Source organism: Bombina bombina, chromosome 3 (assembly GCF_027579735.1).
Source record: "Bombina bombina isolate aBomBom1 chromosome 3, aBomBom1.pri, whole genome shotgun sequence".
In the NCBI taxonomy this organism is placed as follows: domain Eukaryota; kingdom Metazoa; phylum Chordata; class Amphibia; order Anura; family Bombinatoridae; genus Bombina; species Bombina bombina.
Window position 1 is genome coordinate 946,292,094 of NC_069501.1, and position 21,075 is coordinate 946,313,168.

Consider the following 21,075-nt stretch of genomic DNA (forward strand, 5'->3'; position numbering starts at 1 on the left):
ATGAAAATGGCTGTATTACACCAGCATTCAGTATTCACCTGTATTCATAACGTTTCTGAGGAAAAAAGTAGTTTTTCTCCATTTCTGGCTGATCTGGTCTTAATTGGTAGCGGTAAGGCACCTCAGTAATTGAGAAGTGGAGTTGCCTGAGGGATATTTTAGAAGTTTATTTGATGTTTATTAAAAGTTTTTTCTTAACTTTTCTCGCATAGTTTTAGCTGGGGATCGATCCTAATTTGGGATAAAAAAAAGTGTATTTTGTCCTTGCCTTATTTTAATTGAATATTAAAATCTTTGAAACTTATCTGTACAAGTTTATTTACTGTTTCACAACATGTCTGATATGGAGCAAGAGCCTGCTCTCATGAATTCATGCTTATTATGTTTAGATGCACAAATTGCAGCTCCTATGCAATTTTGTTCTTAATGTGTCAAGAAAACCTTGCAAAATAAAGGTCACATTTTTGAGCCTAATGTCTCTCAGGATGATGCTGTTAAAATAATACCTCAGCTTTCTCCTGCTACGTCCCAAGCCTCAGTGGCAACACATGCAGTGCCCTGCGGATCCTCTATAACTCCTATTGGAGTTTATTTAAAAGCAAAAATTGCTGCCCAGGTATCTTCAGCGGTATCTGCGGCATTAGCTGCCATTCCCAGTCTACAGGAAAAACGTAAGTGGAAATCTAGAAATTCAGAAAGTATGGTGCCTGTCCTCAGTTCTGCTTCCCAAGTTGCCCTTTCATAAGTCTGTTGAGGAAGATACATCGGGACTTTCTGAGAGTGAAATCTTAGATTCTGACACTATAATTCCTTCTTCTGAGACTGAGGTGGTATCCTTCAGATTTAAGTTTGAACACCTTTGTGTATTGTTAAAGGAGGTTTTAGCTACTTTAGATGACTCTGATACCCCTGTCGTTGTCACTCCTAAGAAATCTAGTAAACTTAATAGTTTCTTTGATGAACCTTCCACTTCTGAGGTTTTTCCTCTGCCGGACTGTGCTATGGAGATTATCTCACAGGAATGGGAGAAAACAGGGGTGTCGTTTTCCCCGTCTCCCATTTTTAAGAAAATGTTTCCTGTCGAGGATTCCATTAAAGACCCTTGGAATACTGTACCCAAAGTTAAAGGGTCCATTTCCACTCTGGCTAAGAGAACCACTATTCCTATTGAGGATAGCTTCTCTTTTAAGGATCTGATAGACAAGAAACTAGAGACTTATTTACAAAAGATTTATGTTTATAAAGGTCTCCAATGGCAACCTGCGGTGTGTATTGCCACCGTGACTAGTGTGGCATCTTATTGGTTCGACGCCTTGTCTGATTCTCTTCAAGTAGAGACTTCCTTGGATGAAATTCAAGATAGGATTAAAGCTCTTAAATTGGCCAATTCCTTTATTGCAGATGCCATTTTACAGGTTGTTAGACTATGAGCTAAAACTTCTAGTTTCGCTGTCCTAGCCCGCAAGATTGTTATGGTTGAAATCCTGGTCTGCAGACGTTTCCTCTAAAGTCAAGCTTCTGGGGATTCCTTACAAGGGCAAAACCTTGTTTGCACCCGGTTTGGCAGAAATTATCTCTGATATTACAGAGGGAAAAGTTCTTTTCTACCTCAAGATAAGAAGAATAGGCGTAAAGGAGTCATTTTCGTTCCTTTCGTAACTTCAGAGGAAATCCTTCTCCTTCTTCTTCCAAGCAGGAACAATCCAAGTCTTCCTGGAAACCCAATCAGTCTTGGGTCAAGGGGAAGTGATTAAAAAAAACACAGCTGATTCCAAATCAGCATGAAGGGTTTGCCCCCGATCCAGGATCGGATCAGGTGGGGGGAACACTTTCTCAGTTCTCTCAAGCCTGGATACGAGATGTCCCAGATCCCTGGACTGTGGACATAGTATCCCAGGGTTACAAATTGGAATTCAAGACTTTTCCTCCCAGAGGCAGATTCCTTCTCTCAAGATTATCTGCAGACCAGATAAAAAGAGAGGTGTTCTTGAAATGTATGCAACATCTTTCCTCCCTGGGAGTGATAGTTCCAGTTCCAGTGCAGGAACAGGGTCTTGGGTTCTACTCCAACCTATTTGTGGTTCCCAAAATAGAGGGAACTGTCCGTCCCATTCTAGACTTGAAGTGTCTAAACAAGTTTCTCAAAGTTCCATCCTCCAAGATGGATACTATACACTTCATTCTTCCTTTAGTACAAGAGGGTCAGTTCATGAAAACCATAGACCTAAAGGATGCTTATCTTCATGTTCCTATTCACAGGGATCATCACAGATTCCTGAGATCTGCCTTTCTGGACAAACATTTCCAGTTTGTGGCCCTTCCATTTGGTCTAGCCACGGCTCCCAGAATTTTTTTAAAGGTTCTGGGGGCTCTTTTGGCAGTGATCCATTCTCATGGAATTGCTGTGGCACCCTACCTGGATGACATATTGGTTCAGGTGCCATATTTTCAACAAGCAAAATCTCACACAGAGATATTGTTGTTTTTTCTTCGTTCCTACGGATGGAATGTGAATCGGGGAAAAAAACTCCCTTTCCCCTGCTACAAGAGTAGTGTTCTTAGGGACCATAATAGATTCTCTATTGATGAAGATTTTTCTGACAGAGGTCAGGAAAAACAAAATAATTTCCTCTTGCCTCTCTCTTCAGGCTACTGCTCATCCTTCAGTGGCTCAATGTATGGAGGCAATCGGTCTGATGGTGGCTTCCATGGACATCATTCCTTTTGCTCGATTCCATTTGAGAGCTCTCCAGTTGTGCATGTTCAGACAATGGAATGGCGACCATGCAGATCTATCTCAGAGAATAGAGTTAGATCAGTTGTCAAGGGATTCTCTCCCGTGGTGGTTTCTCAGGAACATCTGTCTCAGGGCACATGCTTTCGGGGACCTTCCTGGGTGATCGTGACCACGGACGCCAGCCTGCTGGGCTGGGGAGCAGTCTGGAACTCGTTAAAAGCTCAGGGCCTTTGGACTCGGGAGGAGTCTGCTCTTCCCATCAACATTTTGGAGTTGAGGGAGATTTACAATGCTCTATTGGCTTGGCCTCAGTTGTCCTCATCCCAGTTTATCAGGTTCCAGTCAGACAAGGGCAAACTGACGACCCTTTTCATGGAAGAGAGAGCAGAGTGGTGCAAAGTCCTTGCGTCTTCTGGTCACCTCTACAGAAAAGTCCTGAAAGAGTAGGAGGCGGTGGTCTTTGTATTTAATTTCTTTTGCAGCTCAATAGATCCTCAAAATGGCCATTTTGTCTTGATAGTTCAAACATTTAAAGATCACTTGGCGAGGCTTCTCCTTGGAGTTACCTAAGTGCCTGTCAGAGCCAATGCGGTGTGCTCTTTCAATGTCAAGGGGTTGATAGTCTTGAGACATTCCAAGAAGTGAGGGGAGGGTAGAGGCTGCGAAGTCGAGCAGGTTTCTGGCACACCTACTATGCGTAGGTTATTTCGCCTACTGTGATTTTCCAGGTCATCTACCTTATCCTGTAGATACTGGTTTTGCTTTAATAAATTCTTTAGAAACACGTCGTATTCTTGTTGCCTATCCTCAACTCCAGAGATTCTCTGCTCTCCAGCTGCAAGGTGAGTGGAAAACATCCGTACTTCGCTGGTCAGCGTGTCTACTCCTGCCTGCAGGTTATACATCTTAGGCAGGAAGAAAGCTTTAAGTTCTTGCAGTAAGGTATTGTGGTTGGCTGGGGAGCCTCCCTCACCCTCCTGCTGGGAACTATGTGTGAGGCTTTCTGCGGCCTGTTTCAGCCTCCTCTCCTATGTCTTTGATCTGCAGCTCATGTTGTCAGTCCCAGACTGGGATCATTTGTGAAAATATTTGTCAACTTTCATAGAATATAATGCAAGGGGGCTGTATAGATATTATGTGCCTTGCCAACCACAAGGGGTCTGAGTATGTGTAGACCACGAGCTTAGCCCTTTGAGAAATGGTGCACAGTGCACACTCCAAACTGGTTCCAGGGTAATCTTGAGTAAGGATTGAAATTTGTCTGCTACTGGCAAGTGTGATGTCAAGTTCAAGCCACAAGAAGGCGTAATTCCCTTATTCAGAATGCAGAATGTTATGGCAAGTGAGAGATCAGCCACATGTATACACTGCAGATATGAAATCTGATTTGGCTTGTTAATATAGGCGATGGTGTTTGTTCCCACACAGAAATTCTAGAAGGGCCACTGTGCCGGACTCAAAACATGATAGCAAAACCAGCTGCAGACTAATAAAAGCGTCTATTGTGATGTGTTCCTTTGGCCCTTCTGCTTAGATGATATCAAGCAGACACCTGTGCTGTGTAAACAGTGAGCAAACCTGCAGGACACTTAGGGCTTATGCTTTACTCAGTCTTTTTAAGCTGCGGATATCCTTAAGGCAGGTAGCAGAGGTGCACTCACAATTACAGCCGAGCGCCTTGTCCACCTCCCCCTCCGAGAATGTGTGTCCCTGGAATTATCCGGTGCAGCAGAGGAGCTGATAGCTGCAATATTTGTAGCCTTGATGCGAACGGTCCGTGGTGAGGGCTGGGACACAAGACTTGAGGAGGACCGCTGGAGCCGCTGCCAAAATAACGCCCTTTTCGCACCTTTACTGTATGCCTCCCGGAGGCCAGGACCGGGTGTCAGGTCCTACATGCAGGAAGGAGATTCGGCCAAATGCTGCCTAAGGTGATAAGAGCCTCAGGCTTGGCAAGAAAAGGAGACATGGGGGAGGCAAAGCAGCAGCAATGATTGTTGTTTTGTACAGAAGTTACTGAGCTCTGTACCGCTGCTGCTTCCCAAACGCCCCACCCATCCGGGTAATTTTTGCACACTATGAGATGTACTGTATATTTCCACTCTTTGTTAGCCTTAATATCATTATTTATTGTTATAAATTCATTTATATACTGATGTTTTTCAGAAATTTTTGATAGGATGTTATACTAAACTTGTAGTCCTCCAGGGGTTAATATTTAGGATATTCAGGTGTTTGGTGGGTGTGGCTTAGAGGGTTTTTAAGCAATGATTTAGGTATATTCATACATGACTAAGGACTAGGTCCGAAACGTCGTATGATTTTTGTCTTGCTGTCAAGCTGTTTTCAGCTTAATAAAATTGGTTGAAGATTCTGGTGGTGCTGCTCCTTTCTTCGTTTGTATATTGACTGCAGGGTTTTTGTGCATGACCCTTGGAGCTGGCACACTACTACGCCTAGGTGCTGGAAAACTTTAATTGACATTAGCCATGAAGGAGGTTACTCAGATTCTTCAGTGGGCAGAGACCCACAATTGCTGTCTATCTGCCATCCACATTCCAGGAGTAGACAACTGTGAAGCGGATTTTCTTAGCAGACAGACTTTTCATCCCGGGGAGTGAGAACTCCATCCAGAGGTGATTTCCAGCTTAGTTCTCAAATGTGGGGTGCCGGCGTTAGATCTCATTGCGTCCCGTCAGAACGCCAAGCTTCCAAGGTACGGTTCAAGGTCAAGAGATTCGCAGGCCGTTCTGATAGATGCTCTGGCGGTTCCTTGGGTTTTCAGGTTGGCATATCTGTTTCCTCTGTTTGCTCTCCTTCCATGAGTCATTGCTCGTATCAAACAGGAGAGGGCGTCTAATAGCCCCTGCATGGCCTCGCAGGATCTGGTTTGCAGACCAAGTGGATATGTCATCTCTCCCACCTTGGAGACTACCTCTGAGGAAGGACCTCCTGATTCAGGTTCCCTTCCTTCTTCCAAATCTCGTTTCTCTGAAACTGACTGCTTGGAGATTGTACGCTTAATTCTGTCTAAGCGTGGTTTTTCTGAGTCGGTCATTGAGACCATGATTCAGGCTCGCAAGCCTGTTACAAGAAAGATTTACCATAAGATATGGCGTAAATATCTTTATTGGTGTGAATCTAAGGGCTACTCTTGGAGTAGAATTAGAATTTCTAGAATTTTATCTTTTCTTCAGGAAGGCATGGAGAAGGGATTGTCAGTCAGTACCCTGAAGGGTCAGATTTCTGCTTTATCAGTTTTAATACATAAACGTTTCGGGGATGTGCCAGATGTTCAATCTTTTTGTCAGGCGTTGGTCAAAATCAGGCCTGTCTTTAAGTCTGTTGCTCCTCCTTGGAGCCTTAACCTTGTTCTTAAAGTTTTACAGCTGCCTCAGTTTGAGCCGTTGCATTCCATAGACATTAAGTTGTTATCTTGGAAGGTTTTGTTTCTTGTTGCCATCTCTTCTGCTCGAAGAGTCTCGGAACTCTCAGCTCTGCAGTGGGATTCCCATTATCTTATTTTTCATGCCAATAAAGCGCTTCTTCGTACTAAGTTAGGTTTTCTTTCTAAGGTTGTTTCTAATAGAAATATTAATCAGGAAATTGTTGTTCCCTCTCTGTGTCCTAATCCTTCTTCCTCCAAAGAACGTTTGTTACACAATTTGGATGTTGTACGTGCTCTTAAATTCTACTTACAGGCGACTAAGGATTTTCACCAGTCCTCTGCCCTCTTTGTCTGTTTCTCTGGGAAACGTAAAGGTCAGAAAGCTACTGCTACTACTCCTACTTTTTGGTTACAAAGTATAATTCTTTTGGTTTATGAGACTGCTGGACAGCAGCCTCCTGAGAGAATTACGACTCATTCCACAAGAGCTGTTTCCTCTTCTTGGGCTTTCAAAAATGAAGCTTCTTTGGAACAAATTTGCAAGGCTGCAACTTGTTCTTCTCTACATACTTTTTTAAAACTTTACAAATTTGATACTTTTGCCTCAGCTGAGGCTTCTTTTGGAAGAAAGGTTCTTCAAGCAGTGGTGCCTTCTGTTTAGGACTGCCTGTTTTGTCCCTCCCTATTTATCTGTGTCCTCTTGCTTGGGTATTGTTTCCCAACAGTAATTACTCAAGCCTTGGACTCACCATATCTTAGGAAAGAAAAACAAAATGTATGCTTACCTGATAAATGTATTTCTTTCCGGATATGGTGAGTCCATGGCCCCACCCTTTATTTTAAGACAGTTGTTCTTTTGACTATAACCTCAGGCACCTCTACACCTTGTGTTACTCCTTTTTCTCCATTTCCCTTTGGTTGAATGACTGGGGTTTGTGGGTAAGGGAGTGATACTTAGCAGTTTAACTGTGGTGCTCTTTGCCTCCTCCTGCTGGCCAGGAGTTATATTCCCAACAGTAATTACTCAAGACGTGGACTCACCATATCCGGAAAGAAAGAAATTGATCGGGTAAGCATACATTTTGCTTTTCTTTCTTTCAGGATTCGAATAGAGCATTCAATTTTAAGCAACTTTCTAATTTACTCCTATTATCATTTTTTCTTCATTCTCTTGGTATCTTTATTTGAAAAGCAGGAATGAAAGCTTAGGAGCCAGCCCGTTTTAGGTTCAGCACCTGTGTAGCGCTTGCTGATTAGTGGCTAAATGTACACCAAAAGAGAGGGGAGAGAGAGAGAGAGGGAGAGCAACAGTATTATTCTGTACATTTACAATTTTTTGTTTTGTTAAATATTTGAAAAAAGAAGAGTAGAAATAATGATAATTTTCCAAAACCTACACAATTATAAATGATTGATAATAATTATAATTAAGTTCACTACTTCCCTACCATATTGTCCTGGAGAGAACAAACATCGGGAGCAGTTAGTTCCAGCATCAACATTATGGAAACTAACAGCACAGAAGGGGAACAGAGTGTGAATGTGTTTATGACCACTGACATCTCAGATTTCCATTTAAAATCCTTTTGTTTTTAAACAGAAATGTCAGTTTACCTCTGCAGTATGACATATGAGGCTCTGTTTATTAAGCAGCGGAATCTGCTTTGGAGCCCATGTGGTGTAGGTTTGGTGATGCTTGAACGTACCAAAATTTGTTTAATCATAACTAAACAGATCATTTAGTTTTTCATTTTAAACAGACAAGAAACACAACTGAATACATTGTTTTTAATATTCAAGTATAACAATGATAACTGTTCCAAGAGGCTATCCCAATGCATAAGAATAACAATGGTAACCTTATAATATAGGTTCTAGTACTTGTTACATTACGCCTCAGTTGTTCCAGTTGTACAGTTGTGTTTTTGACCACAATTAAGGAAACTTTATTGACAAGTAATTAATGTTACATTATTCAGATCTAGCTCATAATATTTTATGATTAGACAGGAGATGCATTAGGAAATATAAAATGCCATTGGCATGAGCTTTAGGTAAGATCTTGGGCGTTTAAGTTAGATATAGAAGTGGTATTTGAAGCTTGATGTATAATTTGTGCTTTTTTTCAGTATATTAACATTTTTTTAATTATTTTTTCCAACAGGTTTAAGGGCTGGGCTGGCTGCCTCTATTGCTGGGAGTTCCATAATTAGCAAAATGTTGCTAGCAAATATTGATCCATTTGGTGCTACTCCATTTATTGATCCAGATCCAGATTCCTTGTAAGAAAACACCTTCTGTTTTTATTAGCTTTGACACCAGTTTTAGAAGTTTAATTGTATCAAATTGTGCTGAATACTCATATCAGTCATGTGTGTCACTGATCTAAGTACACAGAAATCTGCCACCCTACACAACTCATTTTATATTGAGCAATAAGTTACTGACTGTTTTCTAACATGACATATAGTTTAGAGCACCCTGCTTTCTAGAAGCACAGAACATAGTGATTAAACACGCTTTTTTCCACTACACTGACAGGGCAGAGTGTTTAATCCTCTATCTTTTAGAATCACACACATAACAGTGCTTCGTCACACTTTCCTGACAATAACACAGAGAGCAGTTATTGTAAAGGAACATTAAACACTAAATAAATGCTAGATAGAATGAAGCATTCAAAGAAAGATTATTCTGAGAATAATATGTAGATGGATTTTTTTAATTGGTTGTTTAAATATTGACAAAATAAGCGTAAAGTGTCTATTAAAGCAATAGGTGCTGCCTTTATTGTAACTTAGGTTTCTTTCTTTGCTGTGGCCAATTAGAGACAGTTATATATATGTCACTAGAGTGTGCAGCCAATGGCTGTGTAGAATATAACAGTGTACTGCACTTCCACTTCTAACAGGAACTTAAAAGCTCACAACTGCCGCAATTAAATTATGGAAAAGGGGATAAAAAAATAATGGAAGTATATTGCAAATATTTTTTATGCATACAATTTATTGCCATCTCAAAGTATTTAATGTCCCTACACCCTTTCTACCAGTAACATACATTGATTTAAATTATTTTTGTCCATTACAGATAGTGCTGATTTAACTGTTTTGCCATAACACACACAATCAGTCATTTATTTTTATATTTGTCAGTAACACACAAACATACTGATTTAACAGCACCTGTACCAGTAATTTAACACTGGCTAATTCTGGTAGTATCACACATGAATCAGTAATTTATCCTCTTTCATTCTGTAACACAAATGCCGAAAGCCTACAGAGCATTGATTTATTCCCCTTCTGTTAGTATCTCACCGGGCAGTGATTTCAACAGATATGAAACCTAAAAGTTTTTTCTTTTATGATTCAGATAGAGGATACATTTTTAAACAACTCTTTGATTTACTTCCATTATCACATTTGATTCATTTTCTTTGTATCCTTTGTTTAAGAAGTAACAGTGTACTACTTGGAGCTAGCTGAACACATCAGGTGAGCCAATGACAAGAAGCATATTTGTGCAGCCACCAATCAGCAGTAGTGCATTGCTGCTCCTGAAGCCTATGTATATTTTTCCACAAAGAATACAGAGAGAATGAAGCAAAATAATTAACACTTAATTGGAAAGTTGTTAAAATTGCATGCTCCTTCTGAATCATGAAAGTTTCATTTTGACTTCACTCTCCCTTTAATCCCCTGCCAGTAACACACAGTACCGTGATTCATTCCCCACCATGACTCTAACACAAGGAGGCCAAGTGATTACTTACATTCTTTGAGGTCTCCCCAATGATTCCAAGTGCCTTGTGGGAATGTATGGTCTCTGCTTTGTTTCTAATATCCTTTGACAAAGTTACCCTTTCCTTGGCAAGTACCTCTCTGGGCTGGGTTATGGAGACATTTTCTTGGTGGACAGTTGAAAACTTTGTAAGAGGAAAGGAGACACACCAATGAACAATGTGTCCCCTAGCTAAACAGCAGGAGAAGAGGGAAGGAACCAATACTGGGCTGTTGCAAGATATTTATAAAAATGTAGCTGTGATAGAGTGGAGTGGGACCACCTCCTCTACACCTTAGCTAAGGCTCGCTTCTCCGGCCCATTTCTGACTTTTATCAAAAACTTGTACCGTGCCCCCCTAGCTAACATACTAGTTAACAATATATTCTCGGCGAACATTTATCTACATAGAGGCACCCGACAGGGCTGCCCCTTATCACCCCTCCTCTTTAACATTGCCCTGGAACCGCTGGCTATCAAGTTAAGACAGATTTTTCCTGGCATAGACTTGGCAGGGCATCCACAACATTTGGCGCTATACGCGGACGACATGCTCTTGTTTGTACAGAACCCCCGCACTTACATACCGCATATCCTAGAAACCCTCACCGACTTTGGCCGATTTTCAGGCTATAAAGTCAATATGCACAAATCCGAGATCCTGTGGCTTCTCGGAAAAACCAACTCAAGTGGGGAGTTTCCGTTCTCGGTGGCTAAACATGACATCACTTACCTGGGCATTAAGATTTCTGCTAACCCAAATAAGCTATACTCTAATAATTTGACACCCATATGCGCAAAACTACAGGCGCAGATGGACAGCTGGAGATCCCTTCCTCTGTCACTCTCAGGTAGGATCAATCTTCTTAAAATGGTGATACTTCCCCGCCTTCTATATCCGCTTCTTATGCTTCCCCTACTATTAAGTAAGGCTGATGTCAAAATGCTAAACGCGGCGGCGACCCGCTTCATTTGGAAGGGGGGTAAGCCAAGGATCTCGAGGGAAAAACTGAACATGGGTTTTCTTAATGGAGGCCTGGCTTTGCCAGACTTCAGGCTGTACAATTGGGCAGCTCTGATTCGTCTAGTGCTTGACTGGCAAGTGGGAACTCATCATTATTGTCGGTCCTCTGTGGAGCAAGCCACTCTGGGGGATGTCTCCCTGGCATACCTACCACATATCTCAAACATGAGATCGGTGAAGGCTCTAGGCCTTAATATGTTATTTAGCGAACCACTAAAGGCCTGGCATCAGGCTCATAAGTTCCTCAAGAAATCTTGTCATGCCTCAAGCTACCTGCCTATCATCAAAAATCCAGATTTCCCGGCGGGTTCGGAAACCCAACCCTTCGTGGTCTGGGAGCAGAAGGGACTGACCTCACTTAAACAATTATTAATCCCGCTAACAAAGGAGGTTAAAACCTTTGGTGCTTTACAGAGAGAGTTCGGGATACCGAGAACACATTTCTTTGCCTTTCTGCAGGTACGTCACTACATCAACTCTTTAACTCGGAGCACACCTGAATTTTGGGAGGGCTCCCCCTTCCGCATCTCACAAACGCTATACACCATGGGTAGGTTCTCCTTATCGGAAATATATCAAACACTCATACAACATAGAGCACAGAGCACAAGGGATTCGATACAGACAGGGTGGTCCCGTATGGGAATTGAGGGTATTACTTGGGAAGACATAAGAAGAGGCCTCGAACGAACCAAATCAGCCACATTGTCCGCCATGTACAGGGAGTCTCAGATACGTTTCCTCCATAGGGCCTATCTCACACCAAGAACATTGGCTAAATGGGCTCCTACGCGCCCTAACCAATGTGTGAAATGTGCAGCAGAGGCACCTACTCTTTTACATTATATGTGGGAGTGTCCGTCAGTCAGACAGTACTGGAATAAAATACAATATTGGATCAATAAGTCCTTACAGATACACCTCACGCTTAGCCCAGAAACTATTCTATTTTTGCATTGGGAAACACAACATAGGCAACAAGACGCAATATTAAGCCTGGTAATTCTATTAGCTAGAAAATGTATCTTAAAAAAGTGGACAGTAAGGAAGGGCCCTTCCTTTGTGGGCTTTAGGAACCTACTTAGAACACAAATATTCACGGAACAAATGGATGTTAGGATGGACATTCAGAACAGGCTGGGTTTATTCTTGCGTAAATGGCGCAGACTCATACTTACATTTGAGCTGGAGATTCAGAGGCTTATTCTGATCCCCTTTAGGGACTCAGTTCTTTTCATAGAAGCGGGACTGAGAGGGGAGTGGGCACACTTATTTTAAAACGACAATTGTCTCATAGGGGACCTGATTCCCCCCCCTCTCCTCCCTCACTTCCCACAGCCCCCCCCCCCCCTCCACCTTTTTTTCCCCTCCTTTTTTTTTTTTTTTTTTTTTTCCTCCGCCGGGCCTCAAGGATTTATTTATTTAGGTTATTAGTTAGAATAAGTTACTTAAGTGTTTAGTTGTAGGTATGTTAATGGTATATTAAAGAAAATGGAAAAAGAATATGTCGGGGAAGTGCAATCACTCAGACCAAGTAAATATCATGTAAGATAAGAACGTAGTGTGGTCAAGTGAAGAAAATATTCCATCTCTCATAATGTGACATTGCTATGTTTCATGCTGTGTTTAATTTTGGATCTACAATGTAAATCTTGTCACCAGACATGATACCCGCACAAAATGTAATAACTGGAATGTGTGTATTGCTTTACCGGACAACAATAAAAAGAGATTTGAAAAAAAAAAAATGTAGCTGTGGGAAACCTAGGTGTAGGAAAACAGCATCACTATGCTATTGCCATGAACATAAGCCTTAACTGTATAAACTCTTAACAGTCTTTTTTTATTAATTAACACAGAATTGCATCAGTGTAAAATCTATTTTCAAAAGTTTAAAGGTCCATATAGCTCTAAATGCAAGTTTCTAAAAAGAAGCAGATTTCTCATCATTAATGAGACGTCTGGTTTTATTAGGTATTAAAAAATATTCAGACATTTTGGGGGACGGAGCTAACCGCTGAGCTGGGCAGTCGCAGGAGTACAGAGCTCCGTGCATTTCACCTTGCTAAGTTAAAATTTCTAAAAATTGCCCACCTCAAAAACACTATCACAACTGGACTCGGTGGGAGAAACTACTGGACAACTTAAGGTGGCTACTACACTCTGAGCTTGCAGTCTTGGGGCAAGCAAGGAGACGCCAACCTCATACCCCTGCAGTAACTGGGAGGAAACTTTGATCTTTCAGCTAGTCTATACTCCGGAGGGTTGAGGCTCCGCTCCAGAGGCAGAGGTGTTCTCATCTAAGTCGCACTTACTGGGGTATGTAAAGCGCAAACGCTTCACTCACGACTGAGGGTATAACCTATATCAGACTCACCCCTGATCCCACATGCTGCAACAGCCCTAAAACTTCCCTGGTCGTAAGGGAGGCCACATTAGAGACAAGGAGGGACAAACTTCAGGCAGAGCAGTTGTGGCGCCAACGGCCGCCATATTACCTGATACTACGCAGCGGAATTTTGCATCCGTTAGCTCCTGATCACTGTACTCAAGATACTCCTAGCTGACAATTGAACTTTAAAGTACACACCAGCATGGACAAGCTCTGCCCAGCTAACTTTATAGAAGTCTCATAAGTGGCACAATTTTGTACTAGGACACTTCCAAAAGATCTATTAAAACGCCTCCTTGCTCTATATTAATTTTGGCCTGCAAGCCACCAAGGCACCATTGCCTCATATCAGCTGCCAGACCCAACTATATTCCCTAGTCTGACTGAAGTTCCATACACTGTATAAGGACACACAATCTTTGCAAGCCCATATAATACATATTACTTAACTGACTTTTTTACATCAGACTGGTGTTGGGTCAAACTATGCCGGACTTGTCCTCACTGCATGTAGTCCAAGTTTCGCAGCTGTATAGGGATTATAGATTTGTCTTGCTCCCCGCAGACACCTTAATTAAGCACTTACAATCCTCCACTCTGCAGATCATCCTATTCTCAGGGGAAACTATTGCTTAAGCTTATCACCTCTTTCAGTGGGTCATATCCTATATTCCCTGTTCCGTGATCGTCCTGTGAGGGCACTCTCCCCGGGGAGTAGCGTGTAGTTGAGGTCTCTAGGCCCTAAGACACCACCATACTAGCTACACAGCCTGTTTCAGGGAGCAGGGCTACCCTGTGTGCAGGAGGAGAAACCCAATGGCAAGAAGCGCACAAATCCAAAGCAAAGTATAAACAAGGAGATCCAAAAGGCGTAGTCAGGATAATATAAGTCAGTCTAGGCAGCAAGTAACGGAAGTCAGGCCAGGGGTCAAAACCAGGAAATCCAAGATCAGAGGAAGGGAATAGGAACAGAGAAAATACAACGCTTATTTATGCAGATACACTGGCAAAATAACTCTGCAACAAGTCAGGACTCAGACCGGATTTTAAACCTAACAGGGCCCAGGAACGCCCCCCGTATCCAAGACAACAATAGCATCAGATACCTAGTACCCAATGAGAAGGCAGAGAGAGGCGTGTCACAAAGATTCCCCTAGCAGATGGAAAGCACCTGTGACGTCATCCGCACACATGCGCACCCACACACGCCAAGGCGCACCCGCGCACCAACAGGCTCAAACGAAACACTAGGCGCACAGCCGAGGAGAAACTTGCTATGGCACCCTCCGCCTTACCCACTGTTGAACAGGTAAGGAGGCATCCCTGGTACCCCTGGTTCCATGACAGCCTGCTACATAGACCCCTATTCTTCTCACAGTGTATATTTTTTCTACGCCAGTGTTCACCTAAATATGGCCATGGCCTAAACCGATTAGGGCCATATCTACCCAGGGGACTATTGTAGTGTCTCAGAGACCATACACTCAAACAAAGGTAACTGGAATACTAACATGCCACAAGGTGCTAAGAAGAAACAGCATTCAGTTAAGCTACCAAAAAAATCTTTGGCGGATCACTTTAAAATCATTGTATCTAATGTAGATAATTTAGAAACCAATCTTCAGTCAGAATCTCTAATATCAGACTTATCTTCCTCTCCAAAATCGTCTGCCAAAATGTATTTAACCAGGTAGACATACTAACTGAAAGGATGAAAACCTTAGAAGATACCCTCACTAATACCATAAGAGGATCGGTTGCTGAGCTGAGGAGAGATATTGGGGCTATTAACGAGCGTACTGAAGCTCTTGAACGTAAGCAGGAGGACTTAGCCATTGAGCAGACTAATCTTATTACTCACTCACAACATATAGTTGACCATGTGGTTGTACTAGAGGCTAAGATGGCAGATGTAGAGGACCGCTTTAGGCAAAACAACCTTAAGTTCCGAGGTATACCAGAGGAAGTAGGTAATGGTGAACTTGAGGAATTCATCTTAGAATACTGCAAGCGCCTGAAACCAGCTACTTGTCCAACTGGATCTCTGATAGAGTTCATAGACTACCGAGGGGAAGAAATATTCCAGCGGATAAGCCACGTAACACCATAGTTCGCTTTAATTACTTCAATTACAAAGAACAAATCCTTAAGGCAGCCTTCAATACCGCTTTTCTTCCTACAGGAGTGAGACATATACAGGTCTTTCCAGATTTGTCCCAATATACAATGAAAAAAAAGAGGATCCTTCCGGGAAGTAACAGCCACTCTAAGACAAAGAGGAGTAAAATACCGCTGGGGATATCTGACTAAATTATATATTATATACATAAAGATAGAACCCTTATCATGTTGGACACTCCGTCAAAAGAAAAATAATTTCTGGATCATTGGTTTCCTGATTCTTCAAGATTGTCTGACTCCATATCGATCATATCTTCCAAGACCCAAGAACCCAACACATCTACCCCATTGAGAGTGGGGAGATTAAGTCCTACAGCATAAGAATTGGACCCTCTTCCTCAAAGATCCAATACTACAAATGCCAAATGTCAAAATAAAGCCTTGGACCCTAACGCAGATGAGGTGGGCTGAAGCCTACTGTTTTACTTAAAAAACACAGACTACATCTACTTGAGAGACTGTTATCATTTTACAGTAATGTATACCTTATAATGTTTGTTTATTACTAATTCAGCTTTGGTCTGCAGGTTTGGTTGGTTACTATATATTGGTCATCATTTAGAAATTGGGAATGATGATTTGCTAGCTTGGCTTACCTACTCATATCAGTTTTCCTGGTCCTGGTAGGAGTTGTTAGTATACTTTGAGTAGGATTCATATTATAGCAATGTACATCCTATGATGCTACAGATTAGGTTTAGTTTAATTGTGTTTAAGATTAGGTACACTAAATCCTCATACATTACCTTAGAACTACTGATTATACTTACTTGAAATTACAGTTTTGATCCTACAGCAATATATGCCTTATGGTACTTAGTTTGTTCTTAGGTCAGTTTGTTTATAAGTATATTATGTCAGAACTTCACTTAGCTTATAAATGTGAGTGAGCATTTTTTATACCCCAGAAGGACATAGCCATATGAGGACTGGGAATCCTTCTAAGGTTTATTTCCCTAGTTAATGGATAGACAGCAATAGTAGAGGATTTATCCACAACTTTAAATTTTATGGGATTGACTTAATGTAAGCTTACAGAAATCACTGTTGTTATCCAAATAACTGGCCATGGTAAATTAAGCTGTTGCTATTTTGTACTGAGTAATTAAGGTTTTGTTCAATATTTCACTGGTTGATGATGTGATATATTACTTTACTATTAGTTCTAATAGGATATATCACCAATATGATGTCATGTTCAATTATGTTACATACATTTGCAATAATGATAATGTATACTAGTAAAACGAATTTGGAAACAATCTCAATAATATATCTATGATGCAAATGATATATAGTAAACTTGCTAACTTACATTCCCTTACAACCTTACTAGTCCCCTAGTTCATATGAGATAGAGGTTATTGAGAATTAGCTGCTTTATATCTGAAGATTTGGATATTTTATTATAAAACCCCTTCACAAGGCACCAAGTGAAGGGAGAAATACAGAGGGAAAGAGAGAGGGCCCGTCTCTTAACTAATGTGGAAATATCTAGTCTACTTCTTTTTCTTTTTATGATGCTGATATCCCTTTTTTCTTCTGTTATGTGTGATCAGTCCACGGGTCATCATTACTTCTGGGATATAACTCCTCCCCAACAGGAAATGCAAGAGGATTCACCCAGCAGAGCTGCATATAGCTCCTCCCCTCTACGTCAGTCCCAGTCATTCTCTTGCACCCAACGACTAGATAGGATGTGTGAGAGGACTATGGTGATTATACTTAGTTTTTATGACTTCAATCAAAAGTTTGTTATTTTACAATAGCACCGGAGCGTGTTATTACTTCTCTGGCAGAGTTTGAGGAAGAATCTACCAGAGTTTTTTTACTATGATTTTAACCGGAGTAGTTAAGATCATATTGCTGTTCTCGGCCATCTGAGGGAGGTAAAAGCTTCAGATCAGGGGACAGCGGGCAGATGAATCTGCATTGAGGTATGTAGCAGTTTTTATTTTCTGAATGGAATTGATGAGAAAATCCTGCCATACCGTTATAATGACATGTATGTATACACTTCAGTATTCTGGGGATGGTATTTCACCGGAACTACTCTGTTAAAGGTCACTAATCCTTTTAATAAGTATTTATCATGTTAAACGTTTTTGCTGGAATGTAGAATCGTTTACATTTCTGAGGTACTGAGTGAATAAATATTTGGGCATTATTTTCCACTTGGCAGTTGTTTGGTTTTAATTGTGACAGTTTCGTTTCTCTTCACTGCTGTGTGTGAGGGGGAGGGGCCGTTTTTGGCGCTCTTTGCTACGCATCAAAAAATTCCAGTCAGTTACTCTTATATTTCCTGCATGATCCGGTTCATCTCTGACAGATCTCAGGGGTCTTCAAACTTCTTTGGAGGGAGGTAGATTCTCTCAGCAGAGCTGTGAGAATTTTATATTGACTGTGAATAAAAACGTTGCTCTGTAATTTTTATGTCAAATTTAATTATTGTTATTTTTCTAATGGGAACAAACCTTTGCTAAAAGTTGTGTTGTTTTAAAGTTTGATGCTATAATTGTTTTTCCAGTTCATTATTTCAACTGTCATTTAGTCATTTAATCATTTAATCGTTTAGTACCTCTTTGAGGCACAGTACGTTTTTGCTAAAAAGAATTATAACCAAGTTGCAAGTTTATTGCTAGTGTGTTAAACATGTCTGACTCAGAGGAAGATATCTGTGTCATTTGTTCCAATGCCAAGGTGGAGCCCAATAGAAATTTATGTACTAACTGTATTGATGCTACTTTAAATAAAAGTCAATCTGTACAATTTGAACAAATTTCACCAAACAGCGAGGGGAGAGTTATGCCGACTAACTCGCCTCACGCGGCAGTACCTGCATCTCCCGCCCGGGAGGTGCGTGATATTATAGCGCCTAGTACATCTGGGCGGCCATTACAGATAACATTACAAGATATGGCTACTGTTATGACTGAAGTTTTGTCTAAATTACCAGAACTAAGAGGCAAGCGTGATCACTCTGGGGTGAGAACAGAGTGCGCTGACAATACTAGGGCCATGTCTGATACTGCGTCACAGCTTGCAGAGCATGAGGACGGAGAGCTTCATTCTGTAGGTGACGGTTCTGATCCAAACAGATTGGATTCAGATATTTCAAATTTTAAATTTAAATTGGAGAACCTCCGTGTATTACTAGGGGAGGTCTTAGCAGCTCTCAATGATTGTAACACCGTTGCAATACCAGAGAAACTGTGTAGGTTGGATAAATACTTTGCGGTACCGGCGAGTACTGACGTTTTTCCTATACCTAGGAGACTAACTGAAATTGTTACTAAGGAGTGGGATAGACCCGGTGTGCCGTTCTCACCCCCTCCAATATTTAGAAAGATGTTTCCAATAGACACCACCACTCGGGACTTATGGCAAACGGTCCCTAAGGTGGAGGGAGCAGTTTCTACTTTAGCTAAGCGTACCACTATCCCGGTGGAGGATAGCTGTGCTTTTTCAGATCCAATGGATAAAAAATTAGAGGGTTACCTTAAGAAAATGTTTGTTCAACAAGGTTTTATATTGCAACCCCTTGCATGTATCGCGCCGATTACGGCTGCGGCAGCATTTTGGATTGAGTCTCTGGAAGAGAACCTTAGTTCATCTACGCTAGACGACATTACGGACAGGCTTAGAGTCCTTAAACTAGCTAATTCATTCATTTCGGAGGCCGTAGTACATTTAACCAAACTTACGGCTAAGAACTCAGGATTCGCCATACAGGCACGTAGGGTGCTGTGGCTAAAATCCTGGTCAGCTGATGTTACTTCTAAGTCCAAATTACTTAATATACCTTTCAAGGGGCAGTCTTTATTTGGGCCCGGTTTGAAAGAAATTATCGCTGACATTACAGGAGGTAAGGGCCACGCCCTACCTCAAGACAAAGCCAAAGCCAAGGCTAGACAGTCTAATTTTCGTCCCTTTCGGAATTTTAAAACAGGAGCAGCATCAACCTCCACTGCACCAAAACAGGAGGGAGCTGTTGCTCGTTACAGGCAAGGCTGGAAGCCTAACCAGTCCTGGAACAAGAGCAAGCAGGCCAGGAAACCTGCTGCTGCCCCAAAGACAGCATGAACCGAGAGCCCCCGATCCGGGACCGGATCTAGTGGGGGGCAGACTTTCTCTCTTCGCCCAGGCCTGGGCAAGAGATGTTCAGGATCCCTGGGCGCTAGAGATCATATCTCAGGGATACCTTCTAGACTTCAAATTATCTCCCCCAAGAGGGAGATTTCATCTGTCAAGGTTGTCAACAAACCAGATAAAGAAAGAAGCGTTTCTACGCTGTGTTCAAGATCTGTTATTAATGGGAGTGATCCATCCGGTTCCGCGGTCGGAACAAGGACAAGGGTTCTACTCAAACCTGTTTGTGGTTCCCAAAAAAGAGGGAACTTTCAGGCCAATCTTAGATTTAAAGATTCTAAACAAATTCCTAAGAGTTCCATCGTTCAAAATGGAAACTATTCGGACAATCTTACCCATGATCCAAAAGGGTCAGTACATGACCACAGTGGATTTAAAAGATGCTTACCTTCACATACCGATTCACAAAGATCATCACCGGTATCTAAGGTTTGCCTTCTTAGACAGGCACTACCAGTTTGTAGCTCTTCCATTCGGATTGGCTACGGCTCCAAGAATCTTCACAAAGGTTCTGGGTGCCCTTCTGGCGGTACTAAGACCGCGAGGGATTTCGGTAGCTCCGTACCTAGACGACATTCTAATACAAGCTTCAAGCTTTCAAACTGCCAAGTCTCATACAGAGTTAGTGCTGGCATTTCTAAGGTCGCATGGATGGAAAGTGAACGAAAAGAAGAGTTCTCTTTTTCCTCTCACAAGAGTTCCATTCTTGGGGACTCTTATAGATTCTGTAGAAATGAAGATTTACCTGACAGAGGACAGGTTAACAAAGCTTCAAAATGCATGCCGTGTCCTTCATTCCATTCAACACCCGTCAGTAGCTCAATGCATGGAGGTGATCGGCTTAATGGTAGCGGCAATGGACATAGTACCTTTTGCACGCCTACACCTCAGACCGCTGCAATTGTGCATGCTAAGTCAGTGGAATGGGGATTACTCAGATTTGTCCCCTACTCTGAATCTGAATCTAGAGACCAGAAATTCTCTTCTATGGTGGCTTTATCGGCCACACCTGTCCAGGGGGATGCCATTCAGCAGGCCAGACTGGACAATTGTAACAACAGACGCCAGCCTACTAGGTTGGGGCGCTGTCTGGAATTCTCTGAAGGCTCAGGGACTATGGAATCAGGAGGAGAGTCTCCTTCCAATAAACATCCTGGAATTGAGAGCAGTTCTCAATGCCCTTCTGGCTTGGCCCCAATTAACAACTCGGGGGTTCATCAGGTTTCAGTCGGACAACATCACGACTGTAGCTTACATCAACCATCAGGGAGGGACAAGAAGCTCCCTAGCAATGATGGAAGTATCAAAGATAATTCGCTGGGCAGAGTCTCACTCTTGCCACCTGTCAGCAATCCACATCCCGGGAGTGGAGAACTGGGAGGCGGATTTCTTGAGTCGCCAGACTTTTCATCCGGGGGAGT

General features: G+C 41.9%; 1 protein-coding gene across 1 annotated transcript in view; it reads left to right on the forward strand.

Moving 5' to 3' along the window:
• Nucleotides 1-21,075, forward strand: part of DGKH (diacylglycerol kinase eta) — an 800,492-nt gene that overhangs the window by 627,913 nt on the left and 151,504 nt on the right. The window contains 1 exon segment of the mRNA XM_053705494.1: nt 8,290-8,407. Coding sequence (XP_053561469.1) covers nt 8,290-8,407 — 118 coding nt within the window.